Source organism: Apostichopus japonicus, chromosome 10 (assembly GCF_037975245.1).
Source record: "Apostichopus japonicus isolate 1M-3 chromosome 10, ASM3797524v1, whole genome shotgun sequence".
Classification (NCBI taxonomy): domain Eukaryota; kingdom Metazoa; phylum Echinodermata; class Holothuroidea; order Aspidochirotida; family Stichopodidae; genus Apostichopus; species Apostichopus japonicus.
In genome coordinates, this window is record NC_092570.1 from 3426645 (window position 1) to 3452917 (window position 26273).

General features: G+C 35.7%; 1 protein-coding gene and 3 long non-coding RNA genes across 5 annotated transcripts in view; 1 reads left to right on the top strand and 3 right to left on the bottom strand.

Moving 5' to 3' along the window:
- Positions 1-1278: 1278 nt before the first annotated feature.
- LOC139974800 (uncharacterized) lies at positions 1279-4473 on the bottom strand. The gene is made up of 3 exons (XR_011795569.1): positions 4254-4473; positions 3258-3304; positions 1279-2469 (listed from the first exon to the last, which is right to left on the bottom strand). It is a non-coding gene; the product is annotated as an uncharacterized lncRNA (long non-coding RNA).
- Positions 4474-10485: 6012 nt separating this feature from the next.
- On the bottom strand, positions 10486-13448 carry LOC139974797 (uncharacterized). Its single transcript, XR_011795546.1, has 3 exons — positions 13210-13448; positions 12212-12258; positions 10486-11420 (listed from the first exon to the last, which is right to left on the bottom strand). It is a non-coding gene; the product is annotated as an uncharacterized lncRNA (long non-coding RNA).
- Positions 13449-14865: 1417 nt separating this feature from the next.
- Positions 14866-26273, top strand: part of LOC139974798 (uncharacterized) — an 84938-nt gene continuing 73530 nt past the window's right edge. Inside the window, exon 1 of one of the 2 annotated variants that reach the window (XR_011795557.1) lies at positions 14866-14880. This is a non-coding gene — a long non-coding RNA (uncharacterized lncRNA). Of the gene's footprint in view, positions 14881-16099; positions 16115-26273 lie in introns of those variants that run through there. The other variant, XR_011795562.1, reaches the window with a different exon arrangement.
- Positions 17308-21733, bottom strand: LOC139974796 (uncharacterized). Its single transcript, XM_071982230.1, has 3 exons — positions 21577-21733; positions 20529-20830; positions 17308-19477 (listed from the first exon to the last, which is right to left on the bottom strand). Exons 1-3 carry the CDS (start codon positions 21662-21664, stop codon positions 19460-19462), a joined length of 408 nt encoding a protein of 135 aa, XP_071838331.1. The 5' UTR covers positions 21665-21733; the 3' UTR covers positions 17308-19459.

The following is a 26273-nucleotide window of genomic DNA, read 5'->3' on the forward strand; positions in this document are numbered from 1 at the left end:
TTTAGGTCTAATCTAAAAATTGTGAAAATAAATACTTTGGAATTTGGAAATCCCTCAACTGAACGTTAACCTCCCCGATCGGGGGTAGGGGATAGAGGAAGGGGGAATCAAATAGCACACTTTAAGTTTGATCAATCAATGCATATTTGATGATACACTTTGGGAAAGTTGGAGTGGAAATGGTTGACTGTGGAACTCGAACGAGGATTAGCTTTATGCGGGTGTAGGTCACGGAACCACGTATGTTATGGACAGTGTTGGGTATGGGGGCGTTGTGGTCAAGTGGTTAAGGCAGTGAACCGGTGATCTAAGGATTACAAGTCCTAGTCCTGGCCAGATCATTGCGTTGTGTCCTTGGGCAAGGCACTTTATCTCCATTGCCTCTCTTCACCCAGGTGTATAAATGGGGACTTGCGAAGTGACTTGTAAATATAGTTTACGCCGGTTTGTGGCTGCACCCTATGGGAAGTCCCCCGGGGGACACGTGGTTGTGGTGCACTGCGGTGCCCCAGGAGAGATTGGTTGAATTGCGCACACTTTGGTGTGTAGGTGTGACAAGTTACCAATGACCAAGGCTAAGTTGTACATGTTATGGTACATTTAGCGCATTTGAACAATTTCTGTTTATTTTGGCGCTATATAAATGTCTTCTGATTGATTGATTGATATGGGTAGTTTTTTAATTCAATTGACAGATGTAATTTAATTTTTGTGGTATTGTGTTTTATTTCTCAGAGTTGGTAGAAAGGAAACAAAAAGGGTATATTTTACCTGACAACTATATGACCATGCCACTACATCTATATGACATGACAGGCATTGGCGACGGATAAGGGTTAAATCGAGGGAGGGGTGGATGGGTGGGTTAATGGATGGGGAACGAACTTTGATTCGATTTGAGGTAGAACGAGTAAACTCACCCCAAACGTCCATACAAAATATAACCTTTGTGCATTCTCTGCTATACTTTCCAGTATTTGCAAATGCTTTTTCAATAACCCAAGGTGTACGTTATCTTATTTGTAGCAAAAGGTCATTTTACAGTTTTTTTTTAAAACTTCTCAGCACAAATTATAAGTGGGGGGTCAATGGGGGAATTTGAAGACATTAATTTTTAAAGAAATCGGATGGTGAGGGGTGCGGGGCGGGGGGGGGGGGGGTACACTGTACAGTTTTCCATGTTAGTGAGACAAACTTTTATATTCCTCTATAAACTATGACTTGGTAAAGATGGGTGACGATAGGAACGAAGAGGGTATACATAGAAAAAACAAGATATGCCATTTTTTCAGTTTATTGTTAAGTACCAAACAACAACAAAAGCAGAAGCAAAAGAATAATTAACGTATAAGTAATGATTTACAAGTCAGCCTCGGTGTTTTTGCTTACATTTTATTCCTATAACAGAGTATCAACCTCTAAACATTCATAACCTGTTATTATTTTTTCTTGTATGACTTAAAACAAAGGAAGAAAACTTTCACCTGGGGTTAATGACGTAGTTTATGACGTAGTCTAATCGTCCCCATCCTGTTGTAAGAGGATATTATATATAATATGTTAAGTTTTGTATTTCTCTATGATATCTTAAAGCTTGATCTTTCTTTTGTTTTCAGATCATATTCGGACTTCTCTTACCACAAGTTAAGGGGACGATTATTTATACCTCATATTGAATTTTGTTTTAAACATTTGTTTAGGAAAAGAGAAAAATGAAAGCTATAATATTGATAAAGTCAATAAAATATTCGTTTACTTTCCTCATAATCCATAATTCATTTACTATCGAACATTCTTTTCGTAAATTCGTTTTACTGTAGAAGATTGTTTGTCAAGAGTCTGTCCTTAGTCCTTGTTATATGATTTTAAGCAATATGAAATATTGATATCAAATATGATATTCCACCCCCTTATAATCTACCTTAGTATTAACACCCCAATGATACCCAACACCACCATTCCCAGGCGAGGAGAATGTTAAAGTAGAAGACAATGCATTACAGATCTTCGAAATAAAAGACGATTAAAACTTGCATTAACCAATGTAACAGTATTAAACAATTAAAAAAACCAAAGAATTAATTTAACGGTAAAATTCATGTTTTTCCACCATCCCTTCCTTCATTAATTACATGTCCAACCATCTATGAATCATAATTTGGATATTAGCATATCTTCAGTTGGAGAAAGACTCTACTGACTACAGTCCGCCCCCCCCCCACCGCCGTGCCAGACTATACACCACACTATGGGAAATATGCAATTAATAACAATGACTAATTATTTAATGATTAGTGAAGAGTAAACTTTACTAAAGCAAGCTTGAAAATACTCAACGTTTTGCAACAGTTAAATTTAATGCGAAGTTTATTTAGTGCGAATTGTCCCCATGCCTTGTCTCCGTGAATCGGGTCTTGTCACAATACATGTAGGAAGAAGTTGGATTCAAAGAATGATGCAACAATTGCACTGTAAGAGAAATATATATGAATATGGCGTGAATATAAGAATGCGACCTTCAGGCAAGAAAACTAAAAGCACTTATAAAAAAAGACCATTTGTCTCCGAGGTTCGAAGTTATACATCAATGTTATTATAATGATAGAATAATATTATATTATGAAGCAAAATTGTGTATTATTATTGATAGTTAGGATATTTAAACAGATTTATCTTCCCTTGATATGGGAGGATAGGGGAGGGGGAGGAGTGGGATGGGCAAGGCAATAAAGCACCAGAGGGGTAACTAATTCTTACCCTAGGATTTGAAGAGCAAATATGTGGTAATGCAATATTAGGACGAATAATGTGAAAATGTAACTATATAAATAATTTAAAAATTGGACTAGGTATGGGAAGAGTTATTTCAACTAGATATAATAGGGGTTATTAAGAGTAAATATAGTATAGGCCCATCAGCAATGGGTAGGTGGTATAAGTAATTGGGGGAGGGGGGGGGGGTGATTGCCACACAGATGAACTATGTTTTGAAGGCTCCTAGCAAAAGAGTTATTGTTATATTCCAACACCAAGTTGCTGATCTGATTTTTTATGGAATTCGTCATGCCATCCTCAAGACAAAGCGAGAAATTTTGCATTCATACTCATGCAGGTACTGTGACTAAAGCCCGCACACTAGTTCCGTTGTTGACATCTACAGAGTAAGTACCAGGTTTACAGTTTCTCAAGTGACAAATACTCCGAGAATCGTTAAGTGTGTGACCTTTGATGAATTTTCTATCTATGTATATACCCACCCTTGATGGTCTCTTCCCTGAGTTCCTGGTGTTTTCATATTTTTTACCTGAAACGAGAAAAAGGAAAACCATATTTTTGCTTTGTTTTCTGTCGCTTTAGGTCAATGGGTGGGGTTGAGCAGGTATTAGACGGGTACTAGTATCGGCGTAACAGACAATGTCAATAAATGCAATAATAAATGTTCAGTGATAAATCTATTTAGTATACCCCTCCTCACCAGTTAAGTTCTATTCAACTTCTCAGAAAAAGTTGTAAGACTGGCATTCTTACAGTTTGGAATAACCGTTGGAAGAAACAAATCCTTTTTTTATAATTGAAGGTTTGCAAAGATGAAAGCGTTTAATAACCCTTCCATTTACCATCAAGAACTTTGTTTTAGGAAAAAGGTACCTGTGAGGTACAGTTTGGTATGGTTCCACACGTGTACAGAGACGGTGGGAGAGGGTACGATCAGGGTGTTTGGAGAGTGGGGTGACTTCGAAGGGCTGTGAGATAACCGACAACTCACCCTAGAACGTATACCAACAAATTGCAGTCCTGGAATATTTTTTTGAACAAAACGGCACAATTCAATTATCTTTTCTTTCTTTTGTTGTTGTTATTTTCCAACGAAGAGTTTTTTTCATTACAGTTTTGCAAGTTTCTCAACATCAATAAAATGAACGTGTCCATTACCAAAATGGAAAAGGGTAGTTTTCATTCTCGAAAATGGCTACGCCATTACTAGGCCCCCGAACATATATAGAATTTTAGGAATAAATTCTGCTTATTACGTGCCTCCAACCCCCCCCCCCCCAGGAAAGCATTGCGCCTCCCTAAAATAGTAGTCTAGCTACGCCCCTGTTTCGAATTCGTTATAATACGAAAGCATCTAGCGTGCAGTTTGCCTTTACAATATAGCTAAACTTATGTTTACAATTGCCGTATATCCGGCTCGTCAAAAATTCTGTGAAATCCTCGTTACGGTGGTATATGATCAATTAATTGCAGCCTACCGCTGTTTGTACTGGTCTCCGGGTAATGTCCATGCGTTCCGGAATGACTCCATGTTATTGAAATATTGGAGGGTTCATTCATGATGTAAGTATTCTACAACGTTTTGTCCTCCTAAAAATCAACGACTGGAGATATCTTGACTAGCTTTCGTGATCGAGGCTGTGTCACTATATTTCAACGACCGACTTCACCAGATGTATTATAGACAAGGGATATGAATTGACACATAATTTAAGACCAGTTATGAATATATGAAATCTTCCAAAGTTAGCAAAATAGTGTTATTAAAAATGTCCATAAACATACTGTCGTGCCGGCACTTAATAACGACTATACCATATTTTTTAAATTAATTGATTACTTCATTAATTATTAGAACAATCAGTAAATGTTTTTTTAGTAAAATCGGTTAATTTTTCAATTTTAAATGTAAACTTTCGGTATTTTCGTCTGTGTGATAACTGTATATCACGGGCTTTGCTCATAGTCCTGCTTGTATTCCTCGTTGGCCATAGCATGTAAGAAGTGCTAATAAAACAGCTAAATGTATCAATAAAGAATATTATATGGTAAGAATCCCGCGCTTGATTATTTCCGCAAATTTCGGTATGAGATGATAGTACGTTTGTGAGCATGCTCAGACAAAATCCTGGAAATTTATTGAATGTGATAATAATCTGTATAAGTCGGTACCAATTAACAAAATAATGGGTGTAAAATGATAAAATGATAAAAAAGACATAAATTTAATTCCTTTCCAATAAAGTAAGTAAAGCATATTAAACCGAAATTCGCTGTAAATATTTTGTCAAAAGTCGTAATGATTCTCCTGATTTTTAAGTTTATCAATTTTTGTCCCAACTCGAACGCCATAAAACCATTTGAGTTAGACTGAAGCTCGAATCACACTCTATGCGATTCGTCAGCTGATTCAACTCGCTATAATAGTGGTTATATATATTCAGGCAAAAAACAAAACAAAAGAAGTGTCTGAAATATGTTGGCGTGCGGGAGAATTGATGGAATAAAGAAATCGGTACTACTGAATAAATTTAAGGTACGTCCGTCACCTCACCAGACAGCTGCGATACATTATATTTTCGATTTTCCTGAATGGGTATAAGGCAATATACGAGGAATGAACAAAATCGGTATTGTTGATCATAAGAGAGGAACATCCCTCACCTTACCAACACAACAGATCACCCACAACCCTTATCCCATAAATGAGACCGAAAGCCGAGGAGCTTTAAGTCCTGTTACCCAACTCGTTTACCAAATTATAGATGAAAATCTTTCCAAAATCTTCGACTTAAGTATGTAAAAGAAACTACAGGTAAACACCAGTCGATAATTCTTTGAATATCAGTTATTAATTTTCAACGACTTGCACAGTTTCGGTAACACCATGATGCACCCGCCATCTACCAATTATGCGAAGTTATTTTATCAAAGAGAGGAAAAAGGTTAGGCTATGTTTACATGTTCTAAATATCATTGATTTGACACAGTATCATTTATGAAATCACCGTAACGAAAACACCGGACGGGGATTCCAAAATCCATCCGACTGATAGAAGATACAGGGGCTTGAACCTTAATGGGTATGGAATGGAAAATAATATAAATGAGATGTGTGGCTGTGTGGTCTTTAAATGTCTTCCTCCTAGCGAGTGGGGGAGGGGGGTAGGGGAGGTGTCCTCCCCATTAAAAAGAATTAAAATAGTAGGCATATTTAGACTATGCACCAAGTCTTTATTTAGGTCTAATCGCAAAATTGAGCTAATAAATACTTTTGAATTTGGAAATCCCTTAACTGGACGTTAACCTCCCGATCGGGGTAGGGGATGGAGGAAGGGGTATCAAGTAGCGCACTTAAAGTGTGATCATTCAATGCATAGTTGATGATACACTTTGTTGGAGGGCAAATGGTTGACTGTGGGACTTTATTTTGTTTGTTGAACGAGGATTACCTTTGTGCAGGTGTAGGTCACTGGACCGCGTATGTTATAGACAGTGTTGGGTATGGGTAGCTTTTTATTCAATTGACAGATGTAATTTCGTTCATTCTCTGCTATACTTTCCAGTATTTGCAAATGCTTTTTCAATAACCGAACTTGTACCTTATCTTATTTGTAGCAAAAGGTCATTTTCTAACTACAGTTTTTTTTTTAAAACTTCTCAGCACAAAGTTTAAGAGGGGGTCAATTCTGATTGATGAAATTGGGAATTTGAAGTATTTTGTTTAAGAAATCGGATGGTGAGGGGTGGAGGGGGGGGGGGGTACATTGTACAGTTTTTCCATGTTCGTGAGACAGTCTGTTATATTCCTCTATATAAACTATGACTGGGTATAGATGGGTGAAGAAGGAACGAAGAGGGTTTACATAGAAAAACAAAATATGTCATTTTTTTTTCATTTTATTGTTAAGTACACCCCACAGACAAAAAAAGAAATAAATAACATATAAGTAATGATTTACAAGGCAGCCTCGGTGTTTGTGCTCACAGTTCATTCCTATATAACAGAGTATCGACCACGAAACATGTATAACCTGTTCTCAGCCCATATACAATGATCATGCCAAGATTAAGTGCACTTATGTTTTGTTATTTATTTACCTTTTATTTGTATGACTTAAAATAAAGGGAAAATAACTTTCAACGGAGTTTATAAAGCACTTTGTGACGTAGTCTAATCGACACAATCACGTGTTTCCCATCCTGATGTAAGAGGATGCCATATACCATCTGTTAAGTTGGGTACTTCTCGATGCTATCTTAAAGTTTGATCTTTTATTTTGCTTTCATATTATGTTCGAACTTCATTTTCCAAAATTTAAAGTAGGCGGTTATTATACCTCACATTGAATCTTGTCTTTAAACATATCTTGATGAAAAGAGAAATATAAAAGCTAGGATATTGATAATGACAATAACATATTCGTTTACTTTCCTTATATAATTCATAAATCAGTAACTATCGAACCTTGCTGTTGTTAAATTCATTTTACTTGAGAGGATTGTTTGTCAAGAGTCTGTCCTTAGTCCATGTTGTATGATTTTGAGAAATATGAAATATTGATATAAAATATGATATTCCACCCCCTCAGTATCAACACCCGCACTATATACCCAACCCAGATCTTCGTACCGCATAAATCAAGCAAAAACGAATTAAAAAAGGAATAAAAACTGCTTTCCGTTGTGATCTTTTTCTTTCCTTGTAAAAGATTAAACTAAATTGATACTTGAGCCATAAAAGTCAACACGAACACACTAGAGAATGTTTAAGTGAAAGACAATGCAATATAGATCTTCGAAACAAAGGACGGTTACTTTTTGAATTAACAATGTAACTTTATTTAAAAAATTATAAAATTGTATTAAAAAAAACAAAAGAAAGAATTTAACGGTAAAGTCAGTATATGTTTACCACCCTCCCTTCCTCCATTACATGTCCAACCATCTATGATTCATAATTTGCATATTAGGATATCTTCAGTTGGAGTAAGACTCTAGTGACTACGACTACAACCCCCACCCCAACACCCACCCCACACCCGACTGTACTAACTAATTTCTCTATTAATTATTAGAATAATCAGTAAATGTTTAGAGTAAAATCGGTTAATTTTTCAATTTTAAATGTAAAGTTTCGGTATTTTCGTCTGTGTGATAACTGTAAATCACCGGCTTTGCTTATAGTCCTGCTTGTATTCCTCGTTGGCTATAGCGTGTAAGACCGGCTCGTTGATCACCATTTATGGAGAGCGCCACCATTTTCCGCAATTGTTATCACCTCGATTTTATCAGCTTATTGTCATTAGGGTATTATTGGATTAGAAAAACCTGTGGTATCGTGACGAAAACGCATGTGAGGGACTTGGAAAATTCTAGAACTACAACAAAACTGTAAAAAAAGGAACAGTTTATCTTTTAATCTCGATTATTCGATGTAGCTCTCAGGCTATTTCTGGGACTGAGAACTTCAGTCCGCTTCTAAATAATGAGTAGGCCTTAAACAAGGCGCGTAAATTCAACTTGCCTTTTATTAATAAACGTTAAACTGTAACGGTACAAATAACACACACTAAGAATAACAATTCAAGATAGTTATTTGTTATTGGTAGAACTATCAAAACTTGTCTAACTACTAGTAATAATGTACACACACAAATATGAACATTTGCCTATTCTTATTACAAGGATATATACATCTTCCATACAATTTCAAAACTATTTTCGGAGTACAGTTGTACAGTTTCGATAACACCATGATGCACCCCCCATCTACCAATTATGCGAAGTTATTTTATCAAAGAGAGGCATAAGGTTAGGCTATGTTTACATGTTCTAAATATCATTGACTTGACACAGTATAAGTTGCCGACTACTAATAACCTTTATGGTTGCAATCATTTATGAAATCTCTGTAACGAATAAAAAAGAAGAAGCGGGATTCCCAAATCAATCCGACTGATAGAAGGTATACTGAGGGGCTTGAACCTTAATGGGTATGGAATGGAAAATAATACAAATGAGAGGTGTGGCTGTGTGGTCTTTAAATGTCTTCCTATGTAGCTGGTGGTGGTGGTGGTGGGGGGGGGGTGTCCTCCCCATTGAATAGAATTAAACTAGTAGGATCAATGCATACTGAGGTATATTAAGACTATGCATTAAGTCTTTTTTTAGGTCTAATCTAAAAATTGTGAAAATAAATACTTTGGAATTTGGAAATCCCTCAACTGAACGTTAACCTCCCCGATCGGGGTAGTGGATAGAGGAAGGGGGAATCAAATAGCACACTTTAAGCTTGATCAATCAATGCATATTTGATGATACACTTTGGGAAAGTTGGAGTGGAAATGGTTGACTGTGGAACTCGAACGAGGATTAGCTTTATGCGGGTGTAGGTCACGGAACCACGTATGTTATGGACAGTGTTGGGTATGGGGGCGTTGTGGTCAAGTGGTTAAGGCAGTGAACCGGTGATCTAAGGATTACAGGTCCTAGTCCTGGCCAGATCATTCCGTTGTGTCCTTGGTCAAGGCACTTTATCTCCATTGCCTCTCTTCACCCAGGTGTATGAATGGGGACTTGCGAAGTAACTTGTAAATATAGTTGCGTGCGCCGGTTTGTGGCTGCACCATATGGGAAGTCCCCCGGGGACACGTGGTTGTGGTGCACTGCGGTGCCCCAGGAGAGATTGGTTGAATTGCGCACACTTTGGTGTGTAGGTGTGACAAGTTACCAATGACCAAGGATAGGGTTGTACACGTTATGGTACATTTAGCGCATTTGAACAATTTCTGTTTATTTTAGCACTACATAAATGTTTTCTGATTGATTGATTGATATGGGTAGTTTTTTAATTCAATTGACAGATATAATTTAATTTTTGTGGTATTGTGTTTTATTTCTCAGAGTTGGTAGACAGGAAACAAAAAGGGTATATTTTACCTGACAACTATATGACCATGCCACTACATCTATATGACATGACAGGCATTGGCGACGGATAAGGGTTAAATCGAGGGAGGGGTGGATGGGTGGGTTAATGGATGGGAAACGAACTTTGATTCGATTTGAGGCAGAAAAAGTAAACTCACCTCAAACGTCCCTACAAAATATAACCTTTGTGCATTCTCTGCTATACTTTCCAGTATTTGCAAATGCTTTTTCAATAACCCAAGGTGTACGTTATCTTATTTGTAGCAAAAGGTCATTTTACAGCTTTTTTTAAAAACTTCTCAGCACAAATTATAAGTGGGGGTCAATGGGGGAATTTGAAGACATTAATTTTTAAAGAAATCGGATGGTGAGGGGTGCGGGGCGGGGGGGGGGGGGGTACACTGTACAGTTTTCCATGTTAGTGAGACAAACTTTTATATTCCTCTATAAACTATGACTTGGTAAAGATGGGTGACGAAGGAACGAAGAGGGTATACATAGAAAAACAAGATATGCAATTTTTTAAGTTTATTGTTAAGTACCAAAAAAAAAAAGCAGAAGCAAAAGAATAATTAACGAATAACGTATTAGTAATGATTTACAAGGCAGCCTCGGTGTTTGTGCTCACATTTCATTCCTATATCAGAGTATCAACCTCTTAACATGTATAACTTGTTATTTATTTTTCTTGTATGACTTAAAACAGAGGAAGAAAACTTTCACCTGGGGTTAATGACGTAGTTTATGACGTAGTCTAATCGTCCCAATCCTGTTGTAAGAGGATCTTATATATAAGCTGTTAAGTTTTGTAATTCTCGATGGTATCGTAAAGTTTGATCTTTCTTTTGTTTTCAGATCATATTTCGGGCTTCTTTTATCACAAGTTAAGGGGACGATTATTTATACCTCATATTGAATTTTGTTTTAAACATTTGTTTAGGAAAAGAGAAAAATGAAAGCTATAATATTGATAAAGTCAATAAAATATTCGTTTACTTTCCTCATCATAATCCATACTTCATTTACCATCGAACATTCTTTTCGTAAATTCATTTTACTGTAGAGGATTGTTTGTCAAGAGTCTGTCCTTAGTCCATGTTATATGATTTTGAGCAATATGAAATATTGATATCAAATATGATATTCCACCCCCTTATAATCTACCTTAGTATTAACACCCCAATGATACTCAACACCACCATTCCCAGGCGAGAGAATATTAAAGTAGAAGACAATGCATTATAGATCTCCGAAACAAAAGACGGTTAAAACTTGCATTAACCAATGTAACAGTATTAAACAATTAAAAAACCAAAGAATTAATTTAACGGTAAAATTTATGTTTTTCCAACCTCCCTTCCTTCATTAACTACATGTCCAACCATCTATGAATCATAATTTGCATATTAGCATATCTTCAGTTGGAGAAAGACTTTACTGACTACAGCCCCCCCCTCCCTCCCCACCGCCTCACCCGACTCTACACCACACTATGGGAAATATGCAATTCATAACAATGACTAATTAATTTAATGATTAGTGAAGAGTTAACTTTACTAAAGCAAGCTTGAAAATACTCAACGTTTTGCAACAGTTACATTTAATGCGAAGTTTATTTAGTGCGAATTGTCCCCATGCCTTGTCTCCGTGAATCGGTCCTTGTCACAATACATAGGAAGAAGTTGGATTCAAAGAATGGTGCACCAATAAGACTGTAAGAGAAATATATATATAAATATGGCGTGAATATAAGAATGCGACCTTCAGGCAAGAAAACTAAAAGCACTTATAAAAAAGACCATTTGTCTCCGAGGTTCGAAGTTATACATCAATGTTATTATAATGATAAAATAATATTATATTATAAAGCAAAATTGTGTATTATTATTGATAGTTAGGATATTTAAACAGATTTATCTTCCCTTGATATGGGAGGATAGGGGAGGAGAGGGAGGATTGGGATTGGCAAGGCAATAAAGCACCAGAGGGGTAACTAATTCTTACCCTAGGATTTGAAGAGCAAATATGTGGTAAAACAATATTAGGACGAATAATGTGAAAATGTAACTATATAAATAATTTAAAAATTGGACTAGGTATAGGAAGAGTCATTTCAACTAGATATAATAGGGATTATTAAGAGAAAATATAGTATGAGCCCATCAGCAATGGGTAGTTCGTGTAATTAATTGTTGGGGGGGGGGGGTGATTGCAACAGAGATGAACTATGTTTTGAAGGCTCCTAGCAAAAGAGTTATTGTTATATTCCAACACCGAGTTGCTGATCTGATTTTTTTATGGAATTCTTCATGCCATCATCAAGACAAGGCGAGAAATTTTGCATTCATACTCATGCAGGTACTGTGACTAAAGCCCGCACACTAGTTCCGTTGTTGACATCTACAGAGTAAGTACCAGGTTTACAGTTTCTCAAGTGACAAATACTCCGAGAATCGTTAAGTGTGTGACCTTTGATGAATTTTCTATCTAAGTATATACCCACACTTGATGGTGTCTTCTCTGAGTTCCTGGTGTTTTCCATTTTTTTACCTGAAACGAGAAAAAGGAAAACCATATTTTTGCTTTGTTTTCTGTCGCTTTAGGTCAATGGGTGGGGTTGAGCAGGTATTAGACGGGTACTAGTATCGGCGTAACAGACAATACCAATAAATGCAATAATAAATGTTCAGTGATAAATCTATTTAGTATACCCTCTTCACCAGTTAACTTCTATTCAACTTCTCAGAAACAGTTGTAAGACTGGAATTCTTACAGTTTGGAATAACCGTTGGAAGACACAAATCCTTTTTTATAATTGAAGGTTTGCAAAGATGAAAGCGTTTAATAACCCTTCCATTTACCATCAAGAACTTTGTTTTAGGAATAAGGTACCTGTGAGGTACAGTTGGTATGGTTCCACACGTGTATACAGAGACGGTGGGAGAGGGTACGATCAGGGTGTTTGGAGAGTGGGGTGACTTCGAAGGGCTGTGAGATAACCTACAACTCACCCTAGAGCGTATACCAACAAATTGCAGTCCTGGAATAATTTTTTTGAACAAAACGGCACAATTCAATTATCTTTTTTTTCTTTTGTTGTTGTTATTTTCCAACGAAGGGCTTTTTTCATTACAGTTTTGCAAGTTTCTCAACATCAATAAAATGAACGTTTCCATTACCAAAATGGAAAAGGGTAGTTTTCGTTCTCGAAAATGGCTACGCCATTACTAGGCCCCCGAACATATATAGATTTTTAGAAATAAATTCTGCTTATTACGTGCCTCTCCCCCCCCCCCCCCCACAGGAAAGCATTGCGCCGCCCTAAAATAGTAGTCTAGCTTCGCCCCTGTTTCGAATTTGTTATAATACGAAAGCATCTAGCGTGCAGTTTGCCTTTACAATATAGCTTAACTTATGTTTACAATTGCCGTATATCCGGCTCGTCAAAAATTCTGTGAAATCCTCGTTACGGTGGTATATGATCAATTAATTGCAGCCTACCGGTGTTTGGACTGGTCTCCGGGTAATTTCCAGGCGTTCCGGAATGACTCCATGTTGTTGAAGTATCCGAGGGTTCATTCATGATGTAAGTATTCTACAACGTCTTGTTCTCCTAAAAAATCAACGACTGGAGATATCTGACTAGCTTCCGTGATCGAGGCTGTGTTACTAAATTTCAACGACCGACTTCACCAGATGTGTAGACCCAAGAGGTACTCATGTAACTATGCCAAAACTAGTTAACAAAGCATCACGTATTATAGACAAGGGGTGGCATGTCACACATAATTAAAGACCAGTTATGAATATATGAAATCTTCCAAAGTTAGAAAAATAATATTATTAGAAATGTCTATAAACGAAGTGTCGTGCCGGCACTTAATAACGACTATATACCATATTTTTTGACTAATTAATTTCTCTATTAATTATTAGAATAATCAGTATATGTTTTTAGTAAAATCGTTTTTTTTTCAATTTTAAATGTAAACTTTTCGGTATTTCGGTATTCACGGGCTTTGCTCATAGTCCTGCTTGTATTTCTCGTTGGCCATAGCGTATAAGAAGTGCTAATACAACCGGCTCGATGATCACCATTTATGGAGAGCGCCACCATTTTGCGCAATTGTTATCACCTCGATTTTATCAGCTAATTGTCATTAGGGTAATATTATATGAGGAAAAACCTGTGGTATCGTGACGAAAACGCATGTGAGGGACTTGGAACATTCTAGAACTACAACAATACTGTAAAAAGGAACATTTTATCTTTAAATCTCGAATATTCGATGCAGCTCTCAGGCTATTTCTGGGATTGAGAACTCGTCCGCTTCTAAATAAAGAGTAGGACTACAACAAGGCGCGTTAATTCAACTTGCCTTTTTTAATAAACGTACAACTGTAACGGTACGAATAACACAAACAAAGAATAACAATAAAAGACAGTATTTTTTATTGGCAGAACTATTAAAACAAGTCTAACTACTAGTAATATTGTACACACATACAACTATGAACAGTTGCCTATTCTTATTACAAGGATATATACATCTTCTATACAATTTCAAAACTATTTTCGGAGTAATATATATATCTCGTGCACGTTATATTCTCGTTATAGGCCTATGTGTGTTTATGCACGCTATTCCGCACGTATGTAAAAGCTCACTATAATTCTTCAACAGCGCCATTGTGTATCGAAAACCTAGCTTGTTGGGGGTAAATACTGTACAAGGTGTAAATGCACGGTTCGTTAAAAATGAGTGTCTACATATCGTATACAGAAATAACTACTCGAATATACTCGAAATACTGACATTTTCATTGTACATTTTGAAAATTCGATTAAATTCCCCGAAGTCTCCAAACACGCCAATGTTGCATTTCGTGTATTGTTTTTACGTTACATTCGCAGTATGAACAACATGTTAGTATGTGTATTTTTATAAATATAAGCATGCTAGGTATACGTAGGTGTCCGTACATGCACGAAAAACGAGAAATTGTTCAGTGTGTTACTAAATCGTTGTAGTAAATTGTGAAGTTCGCGAATGCATTTAGGAATCAAATGCGAGTTGAAAGAAAATGCGTTATAAATGCACATAACTGTTTTGCCATGTAAAATGGGACAAAATCGGTTCGTTGAAATGGTTGAGAGTGTTCGTAAAGCGAGTGAGTGAATTTTCAGTTACAGATTATAGGTGATGTATGCTATATATTAGGCATAGGCTTAAGGTAACTGTAATGAGATAACAACAAATATAAAACGACAGTAACCAACTATTTCGGGGGGTGGGAAACAAATAAATTTGGTCAAAATGATGACATAATTTGATGGGGAAAGCCCGTCGTGTCTATATATATGGGCATCATGATGCAATCAGGGTTAGACACTAGTGAAATGTTAGAAATTTCAGCTTCGGAACTACTTTTTTTGTGATTCTTGCTCAATAGGGAATTTTTTATGACGTATCGGAGTAAGATGAATATTAATTATTACATTCTCAGCCAATCAGCGATTGATTTGCAATAGATACTTATTTCAAAACAACTGGAATCTCCCATGATGTTGCAACAATTCCAGAATATTCGATGGCCTGTTGTTTATGTCTTCTAAACGTTATTTCGGTAGTTAACAGCTGCTGCCAAACTGGAAACGTAAATCTGTATGCTATTTGCTATGTGCTGTACACTATTGGAAAATAGACTACAACGAATTCAGTCAATGTACATTATATAAACACAATTTTTATGATTTTAGTTGTTAGTGGACTATCCTATGTCCCAGAAAACGTAAATGATTTGTTTTCTTTCCAATCATTTGAATGAAGAAAATCGTAGAAAATCCCACATTTGAGAGGAATTTTCCTTACAAAAAAATTAAATTAAAAAATAAAGAAATATACAGGGAGAAAACAGAGAGGGTTCTGGGGAATGTATGAATAGGTGAAACACAAATCAACGTGTTAGGAATTGATTCCATTTCATTGCTAAAAAAAAGATCACAAAGCACCTTAAGATTCTGCATTATTGAGACATTTTTTTAATGGTATTTAAGGTAGGCTATGATTAATTATATACAGTGTACTTTTATATACAGCTTAAGTAAAATGACACTCATGTTAACTATCTATGTACATATCACGTTGATGACATTATCCTACTAACTTGAATCATTCAATTTCTATTAATTGTTAATCTGATATGTTCCAATAAATATTTTAATATTTTTTGTTGTTGCAGTGACCTGTTATAATGTACAGAGTAACACATTAAACAATCCAAAGTCTCAGTGGAGAGAAAGCGTGTTGAGGATTGATACAGTCAGTATTGGTTAGTGAAAAAAGGACACCAGTGACCATATTCCAAATCCAACATACTTGTGATATATTTATAACATATTTAAGTATACCTTATCTATACCACCCGCATTACGTCTTCTAGTTTCCTAACCCCATTTATGAACACCATAAAGGGCCTATATATATATATATCTCCACTCATCATGCGAAACAGCAGTACAATGCAAGACTGCATATACGTACATATATACAATACAACAGAACACAATATTTGGCATATATATATATATATGCCAAATATTGTGTTCTGTTGTATTGTATATATGTACGTATATGCAGTCTTGCATTGTACTGCTGTTTCGCATGATGAGTGGATCTGTCCACTATCTATCCATCCATCCATCCATCCATCCAGTTTTTTTCGGGCAGACTATCATTTGGAGCCGATATACTGATATATGTTGAGCTTCTACAGGACAAGCAAGCAACGAAGAATATAACAACACTGCAAAAGTTGACATATATAGTAAACTTCATTTTGAACAAAGATACAGCAATATCGATGGTGTTCAGTCACTATATAGACTATATACTCCAGGGTCACAACACCTGCTTTGCAGAGCGGGAGGATAAGATGATACGTCTTGCTGGGGAAGGGTCTTCTCTAATGTATCCCCTCCCTTTTGTAAAACTTGGTCCAAAAGGAGGTTGCTTCATAGCAAAACTGAACTATAGATGCCACTTTTCAAACAACGTTGACGAATTTTCGACTGTATATACTATATATACCGTGTTTATATGTTATGGTTGGGTACTGTACTTCCCCTGAGTTTTCTCTTGTTGCTGAAGTCCCCGACCCACGGACTTATTACGTGGTATTTCCCCTGCTCTACCCTCTTTCACGTTTTGGATTTTTGTTTCGGTGGGGTTGGGAGGGGTTGGAGGGCCAGGGGGGGGGACAACATTAGTCTGCCATCCGTTCCAGGCAGGGGTCTTGGGAATTTGTTTCGGTAAGAGGGCTTCAATGCAAAATTGTCCTATCATTTCCATCACTTTGACTACGTGTCTGTATTAAATCTGTGAATCTTACCAATGTATCAGAAATCACGTTCAGGCTTCTTTTTTTTGGCGACAACGTGTCGTCCAGAACTCTTCTGTGGTTGAACTCTTCCCCTGCCCCACCCCTTGGCTACACATGCATTCAAAGTGCTCATGTTGTTAGTATAGGGCAATAAACTAATTTCATAAGGGGCCTCTTAAGGTTAATAAAGTTTAAGAAAAAAGAAAATCAGATATATTTCTCAGACATTGAAGCAAATTTATTCAAATTAAATCAATTCTTTAATTTCAATTGTTATGTAGAATATGTTGAAACAAAAAGGTAATTAAATTTCATCAGTATTGACCCGACATTTCAGCATGATAAAAGGTGTTACAGGTTTCAAAGGTCTCAAGAAGAATCTGACCCTTCCTATTATTCACAGATATTGTTGAATATTCAATTCAAAATTCAATGGTTCCAATGGGTGAAAATGTTTTAAAAATGGCAGTGAAATGCTTATTCAAGATCGAACATTGGTGACCATAATGTGACTTTATAGCATATTTCGGAGCAATACTGATGAACTTTAAAAGAAATCTTCAAAGTTTTTCTGTTTTCTAACAGAATTCAGGAAACGTGTAAATTTAGGGGTGTGTTCCGAAAGGAAAATATTTGGAATAATGGGGAAGCAGCGGGGAAAACATCTCACAGTCTCGGAATGTCACACGTTTAATTACTCCGAAACAGGGGCAAAACTTTTCATTGGCTTAAGAGAAAGGTAGAAAGACATTTAACTGTCGTTTCTGGTTCAGAAACCAATGGAATGTGAGCAAATAACTTCACGACTCATGTCACCTAGTCTCGCGCAACAAACCAATTATTTAGAAAATGACTATTATTTTATCGATTAAGATCTAAAACAAGCATAGATAGAATAAAATCAAAGTGACTTATGCACTCCTTTTCTCTTTATAATCCCTCCTCTATACCTTTTCTTATTGTTCACCCCTGCCCCACCCACCTCACCCACTCACCCCGAAAAACTATCAAACCCATCCAATATCACTTACCAAAACCCAGTGTGAATATATTATTAACATGTCTGAGAATTTCCACTCAATGTGCCTTTAAAATAAAAAGAAATAAAAACACATATCCTAATAGTTAATAATTTTAAATTAAAAAAAAGAAGAAAAAAAACAGGAATGGTTATCAAATCAATAATGACAGTACTAATGCTGGCGATTCCTGATCAAGCTATAATCATCTCAAGATATGAGTGTGTCAAGAATATGTCTTATTAATTATAAAATAGATCAACCCTGCGTTGATTTGAATACATCTCGAAACGTTTTTTAAACAATAGTTTAAATGTATGTAATGAAACGAAATGTCGACATCTCTAGTGAAAATCATAAACCTAGGAAGATTTAATTACACATTTAGGCATATTGTCTTTAAAGTTCGCGTTATGAAAACAAAGTAAATGCTACAAGCACAGCTGACAATGAGACGTGATAAACATATGAATAATTCTAACATTGCTCGCAAATGCATCTCGGTACCTCCCGCCCCCTCCACTACCACCACACCCCCGTCGCCCCTCTTCCTTGTAATCCACCATAATGTTGCTTCTATATATGGGGAAGATTAAACAGTTGACACCGTTCATCCTTCAAAATACCTTCTTTCTACCTCTACCAATCAGTTTATTCCAATAGGTTTACTTCCTGCTGATAATCTTTATAAAGAGAGTCAGATTGTTTCATCGCGATTTATATCAATGTTTTTGACTTACTGTCTGAATTAGTACGGGTAGCGAGATCAATTCTGTCAATGATCTATTCATCCTTGGAAGTTCAAGTAGTAGTTCCGCGAAAGTTGTATCTTACAACGCGATGATAGCAGAAGACCTTTTTACCGATGTTTTTATCAAATACTTTCCGTTATTTCCAAAGTTCTTTCACATTTTTTTAATTTTTAGTCGCATGTTAGTATAACTTTTTAAATCACTCAATATATCAGGATAAACCACCAAACTCCTTTAAGCACAGTTCTCATTGTCGATGTCCTTTTCGTCCTTGGAGGTACATGTAGTAGTTTCGCGAAAGTTGTTTTCTTACTACACATAGCAGAATACCTTGTTACAGATGTTTCTATCAAGTAGTGTTTGTTATTTCCAAAGTTCCATTCCGATTTTTGATTCAGTCACATGTTATTACAACTTTTTAAATCTCTCAGTATATCAGGATCAATTACCGTGCTCCTTTAAGCATCGTTCTCAATGTTTAGCAATATATTCTTGTTACTTTAAATCCAGCTCTCAGTCAGCTCCCGTCTGCATTCTCATGGCTGCTTTTTTATTTTAAACTTAATCATCAGGGAGCTGTGACTATTCACTATCCATTTATCCTCCGGAAGTTTGCTGTAAATCAAAACAAAGAAAGACAAATTTTAACCTCAAACAATGCCAGATAAAATACTACAAAACCATTAATTGTTAGTGGTCATTTCAACGTTAAATGATTATTCCGTGTTCGTTCAACTTAAAATGAAATCTTAACACTTGAATATGGAAATTATATTTCCAAACAATAAATTAACATCCCAACTACAGAAATATACATTTAAATGAAGTACGGAGTGTACGTAGTTATAAGAAATAAACAAACATAAACTTATGATGGTAAATGAACATCATTTTAAATATAGGGTTTCTATGAACAATTCTGGGGTTATATAACCACATAATGATTAATGAAAATGTTCTGGGAAACATTTTAGCATGCTAACAATCATGACATTGATATCAAGTACTGGGAAACATTTTTAGGATACTAAAAAGTTTAACACTTTATATCGATTTATATACACTGCTATAAAATAGGTACACATAGTAACGTCATGGGTTATGGTAATTTTTTCCATAATTTTCGCATTATGTGCTATTATTGATGAAACTCTCAAGAAAGTGGTGTACAACTATGATATCTAATATATATCTTCTCTCTGTATTTATTGACATTTCTTACTCATGTGTTTAAATATTATAAATTACCAACAAAGAACAGAACCACTATTTCTATAGTTAAGCTTTAACAAAACAAAATTATGTCCTCCGTTTTGGCTACACCTTCTCGCATGGATTTATTTTCTGCGAATTGTAAACTTTTAATCTGAAATATCTTACACAAAATTATCCCCTTAAAATTGAGGAATTTCAAAGCATGTTAGTGGAGAAGAATTGCTCCTCACAGCAAAACGGTCTGGTGTTATATACGTTGGAAAATGATAGTCGAGGTTTCCAAAACAAGAGACACCATTAATATTAATTGATTTTGTTCATTTATTTGTAGACAAAACTTGATGAATGTGAAATTAGAAACATGTAACATAAAACAAACATTCATTATTTTATTATCCAATGTAAATGTGTATACATTCAGTATAAATTGGAATAAAATTAATAATCTTACCTGATTAATTTGTAAAGTTCGCGTCAATATTGCTCCTCCTTTCGCGTTTTCTGCAGTGTATTTAAAATGATGTATTCCTGCATAATGTCGTCTTTGTACCGTGAAACTCAACGTGAATCCAGCATCACTTTCGCCTAGTGTCAACGTCTTGAGATCGTGCCATTTGCTGGTGTCAGTAAAATCTTGCTCTTGAAAAAGAACGGTAACATCCCTCTCACCCTTTATTCTTATTACATCCTGGTAGGTTTGCCCGACATTTAGTCGTGTCCTATCGTCGTGCCTGCCCAGAAACACGGGTTTACCTGATGAAAACAAAAGCATAAAAATTGCCTTTTTATGACAATTTGTCGACAGTGTCTCAGAGATATGAATGATGTTGGTTGATTTGTTTTCTTCACTAGGTTTATTGCTTTCTTTTTCAGACTTATGATAGGATATAAACCAAATATAAATAGACATCTATATGACAGTAGTTTATACTTTACGCGCTCATGTTTATCGGTAAAATTGTACTTAAAAAACGGTATCATAGTTAAAGGTTTGCTAAAGTTAAAAAGGCAATCAAATGCAACAGGGAGCAAATCTAAGCACCAGGAATTGAAAGTGTGCAAAAAAATCGAAATCTTTAGAGTAACTTAAACATTTATTAGCCACAACAATTTCAGTATCGCTATTTATATTCATATAGTATATGCCAGCTATGTAGATACCATAATTACACAGAAAGTGTGGAAGGTCTATTGGTTAGTGTTACCGCACAGTAGATGTTTAGGACACTCATACAACAAACACAAATAGTACGTTAACAGTCGGTGTCAAAAAAGGAAAGATATAAATGTTAAAAAAGGAAACATACATCTTCTATATATAATCATTATTTCGTTTCCATCGAATATGATATGATGCTATACTGACATCAAAATAAATAAATTAATAATGATAAAACTTGAGCAAGAAATAAACTTATCCCCCCCCCCCCTCACTCCGAACACCTCCCTTTCAACCATAGACCTATAACTGTTAGGAGAAAACCCATATATTCACATACCTCTCGAAGGGTTGGGTGGTTCTGGTCCAGGATATGGTCTTGGATCATATCGATTATAACTCACGCTAATATCTCCTGGTTCCAACATTTTGACTTCAAATTGTTCAAACTTTATCGTTTATTTGGTAATGAAGACTGATATTAACTAAATACGTATCTCTCCTTATATACATGTATAAGAAAATTATTCCACTAGTTAATCCCATATCTATTTATATATAAACGGGCGATCAACTATACATAAGTTCATACGCCTTGAATAATATAACACCGTGTCGATTAGTGGGGGCAGGCAACTTTTATTTATTAGTGCTACGTATTGCGTAGCTATGTTTGCCAAAAAGTGCATACATTACTACACCACACGTAAGAATTGGCGATGCTTTTCATTGAGACGTTATCATGATGTACAGCTATAAAGCGGTCCACTTTACGTGTGTGTCAACCAATGTTAATCGGTCTGTGAGCCTTTTCCTAAATATACACACTGTTTTCGGATACTTGTTATATACAGCTGTGTTATACAACCTAACGTGTATTATTTTACCTACGTCCTATACACATTACTTAAGCGCTAACATTTTTTGTATTAATTTAATGAACGAGGAAATATTCCGGAGAACAGAAAAACTACACACACATGGCGATCGATCGAGCTTTAGTTTTTAAAGGTTTGCTAGTGAACACCCGTCACTTTGCATGGTAGGAATGGGATGTGCGATGTCGATAGAAACCCCTATATCGAACTTAAACATTCTACCTCCCTCACACATTATTTCGGGATTACATGAGACTTTATAGCAGTTGTTCATGAGCAAATAAGACAACACAGAAGCAGTAGTGTGACTCGCTCAATAATTGTATTTAGAACTCTTGTTCTTGTAATTTCCGAAGTATTGTGTGGTGCAGGTACAGAAGCAACGTGTTTTACTTTCCTGCATTCATTTTACATGGAATAGTAGCTACAACACCTTCGTTGCATTACGCAATGGTTTAAAAGTGATCGCAGGCAGACAAACACGAACCTAAAAGTATGACCAAAGATTCTGTCGGTGGGATATGTGGTGAAAACTGTGTTATAATAAATCAGTTAAAGGCGACCAGTAAACTAGAAATTTAGACGATTCATTGAATATAATGAATATAATATGATATTACCAAATTGAATGGTAACATATTTCAGTACATATGAAATATATTCGTAAAGGTTTAACGATCATCAGTTTTAGCCTCAAATTAGGCTAGAAAGATCTGATAATGGTCACCCGTATTCAACATGCATTAAGACAGGCGTTTGAGCTGAATGAGACTAAATGAGAATATAATAATTTTGGTCGTTTGGAAACACGGGAAAGGCAACTTTGAAAATGTTTAATGTTTTGTTGTTGTAAAATTGAAGAATTTATATACAGCTGACCTTAAAAGCTTGTTTTGTGTGTAACATTGGAACACGTTTCTTACGATATCAGAAGATATTGCAGAGAGAAGTGACGTCACAAGACAAACTCTCACCTTCAACACAAAAGCCAATGCTGCTAGCATTTTGGGTAACCTTGCTTTCTTGACAGATAAACAAATAAATGTTTACAGAATTGAATTTTGACTTTCAAAAATGGGATAACTTTGTTATATTTTAAACTAGCCTTAACAATTTAATAGTATTTCCTAATCACAGTCTCTATTGCTTAGCTATTTTTATATTTTGTACATGGAACAGTATTACCGCAGAGTCTCACCTGCTGAATGTGATTGGTTATTTGTATGTTTTGTACATGGAACATTATTACAATAGACTCGCACCCCTGGATGTGATTGGCTTTTTATATGGTTTGTACATAGAACAGTATTACCGTAGACTCTCACCTCCAGAATGTGATTGGCTATTTACATATTTTGTACATGGAACATTATTACCATAGACTCGCACCTCCTGAATGTGATTGGCTATTTACATATTTTGTACATGGAACATTATTACCATAGACTCGCACCTCCTGAATGTGATTGGCTAATTACATATTTTGTACATGGAACATTATTACCATAGACTCGCACCTCCTTAATGTGATTGGCTATTTACATATTTTGTACATGGAACATTATTACAATAGACTCCCACCCCTGAATGTGATTGGCTATTAATATACTTTGTACATGGAACAGTATTAACTTTTACTCGCACCCCTTGCGTGTATAAGCGTCTGTTTCGTCATTGTAAGCTTGAGGGGTATAGGGGAGTGGTTAGAACGGATTTTACAAAAATCTTTCTGGTTGTTTATAAATAAGATAATTAAATACTGGAGTGGTAAGAGCCATGTCGATTCAACCATCTCGAATTCCAGATGATCCTTAAATGGATAATAACACATCTTAGACATCAGACACAGTATTTTAATTTAAAAAAAAAACCGCTGTGATAATATCGGAAGTTCGAACATTAATGCTGTGAGAAATGATGATCTAAGAATAACAAGTTCTACAGATAACAATTATAAGTCTGTAGTTAGTTCATGTTGATTCGATAACCCTTAACTATATTAACAAGACAATAAAAGTTATCAACAGGCTGATCCTGTTTTCCACGAGGTTATGGAATGGATAGGATATGATAATCGGCCACCATACAAAAGAATGGTCAAAAGATCGCCTGTTTTGAAGAAGTTGTGGAGAGAGTTTCCTAGGTTAGTGAATTATGGATGGTATACTTTGTAGAACAGTGCATAGTTGGATTAAGAATCTCTTATCAAACTGTTACTCCGGAGATTTTGGCTTATGATATGTTTAAAACTGTTCATGGTAATGTTACACGTGGTCATTTTTGTTAAGAACGAAAATCTAACAGGTTTAGAGATATTTGTTATTGGCCTTTCGTGAACAGAGATGTGAAGTTCTTGTGCAAAGATTTGTGTATATTGTCATTTTCGTACTAACGTTAATCTTTCTCGAAGGGGCACATCTCCAGGATAGTAAACTTATGAAAGTAAACCTATGAAGGAAATTTGTGCAAAGTTTGGAATAAAGAAACAGAAGAACAACTCCATACCACCCACAGGGAAATGATCTAACAGAACAATTTAATAGGACTCCTGAAAGATCAAAATGTGCAAATATTTAATGTCATTAGGCGATGAGTTGGACCAATACCAAAAGTGCCTTTGAGTTTTCATACAAATCGAGGGTTTACTCAACCACTGGCTTGAGCCATTATTTAACCAATCATGGTAGGGAGCCACCGAACTCCCTTTTAATCGTATTCTCCTCATGTAAACTTCACATGGAATTAGACATCATGCTTTATACTCAAACAGTTGAAAATAGATCTAAAACGAGCACATGAATATGTCCCAGATATAATCGAGTGACCATAGACGTATATTAAGCATATGTATAACGAGACCAGGTCAAACTTGTCAAAGGTCATCTGAAGCTGGTGACCTTGTAGTTGTAATCATCAAAGAGAAAGGTGAAGCCCTAATTGGAAATGTCATTATATGATTCTTTATAATGTGAATAATGTTAATTCTAATCCGGCTATATGTGCCATCATAGATCTGTACTCATTTATAAATGTAAGGTTCGTCACCTCACAACACACCCGCAATACATTTATTTTCGTTTTTCCTGAATGAGTATAAGGCAATATGAGCTATGAACAAAATCAATATTGTTGATCATTAGAAGGGAAAATCCCTCACCTAAACAACACAACAGATCACCCACACCCGTTATCCCATAAATGAGACCGAAAGCCGAGGAGCTTCAAGTCCTGTTACCCAAATCGTCTATCAAACTATATTATGAAAATCTATCCCAAATCTCCGACTTAAGTATGTAAAGAAACTACAGTTAAAATCCGGTCGAAATTTGTTGCTACTTTTTAACGGTTTGTATAGTTTCTGTAACCCCATCATGCACCCGCTTTCTACCAATTATGCGAATTTATTTTATCACAGAGAGGGCTATATTTACAGTTCTTAAATAATTATTTTATTAATTTGCCGAGTACTAATAACCTTTATGGTTGCAATAATTTATACAATCACTGGTATTGAAACAGTGGAGGGGATTCCAAAATCCATGCGATTGTTAGAAGGAATAGGGGCTTGAAGCTTTATGGGTTTGGAATGGAAAATAATACCAATGAGATGTGTGGTATTTAAATGCCTTCCTATTTAGCGCAATATAGAATTAAAAGTGTAGAGGTCAAATGGTCCATTCTGAGGCATATTTAGACTATTCCATTAGGTCAATATTTAGGTCTAATATTGCCAAATTGTGCTAATAAATAAATAAAAATTCCCTCAACTGGACGTTTACCTCCCCGATCGGGGGTAGGGGATGGAGGAAGGGGTATCAAACAGTGCACTGAATGTGTGATTATTCAATGCATATTACATGATACATTTGGGAAAGTGGGAGGGGAAATGGTTGACTGTGGATAGGATAGGGAACTACAAACTGATTTGAGGTAGGAAAAATCACCCAAATACAAACTTTGTGCATTCTCTGCTATATTTTCCAGTATTTGTAAGTGAAATTCAATGAAAGAAGGAGTACGTTTTCTAGTTTTCTTTGTAGCAAAATGTCATTTCTAATTACAGTTTTATTTAAACTTCTCAGCACAAAGTTTAAGAGGGGCCAATTCTGTTTATAAAGTTAGGATTTTAAAGGCTTTTTAACAATCGGATGTCGGGGTG

Bases quoted from the DNA above. Each gene is read 5' to 3' on its own strand.
- LOC139974796 (XM_071982230.1), bottom strand. From the start codon at position 21,664: ATGTTGGAACCAGGAGATATTAGCGTGAGTTATAATCGATATGATCCA. The intron at 20,831-21,576 runs GTATGTGAATAT...TGTTTTCATCAG, and splicing joins ACCACCCAACCCTTCGAGAG to GTAAACCCGTGTTTCTGGGC.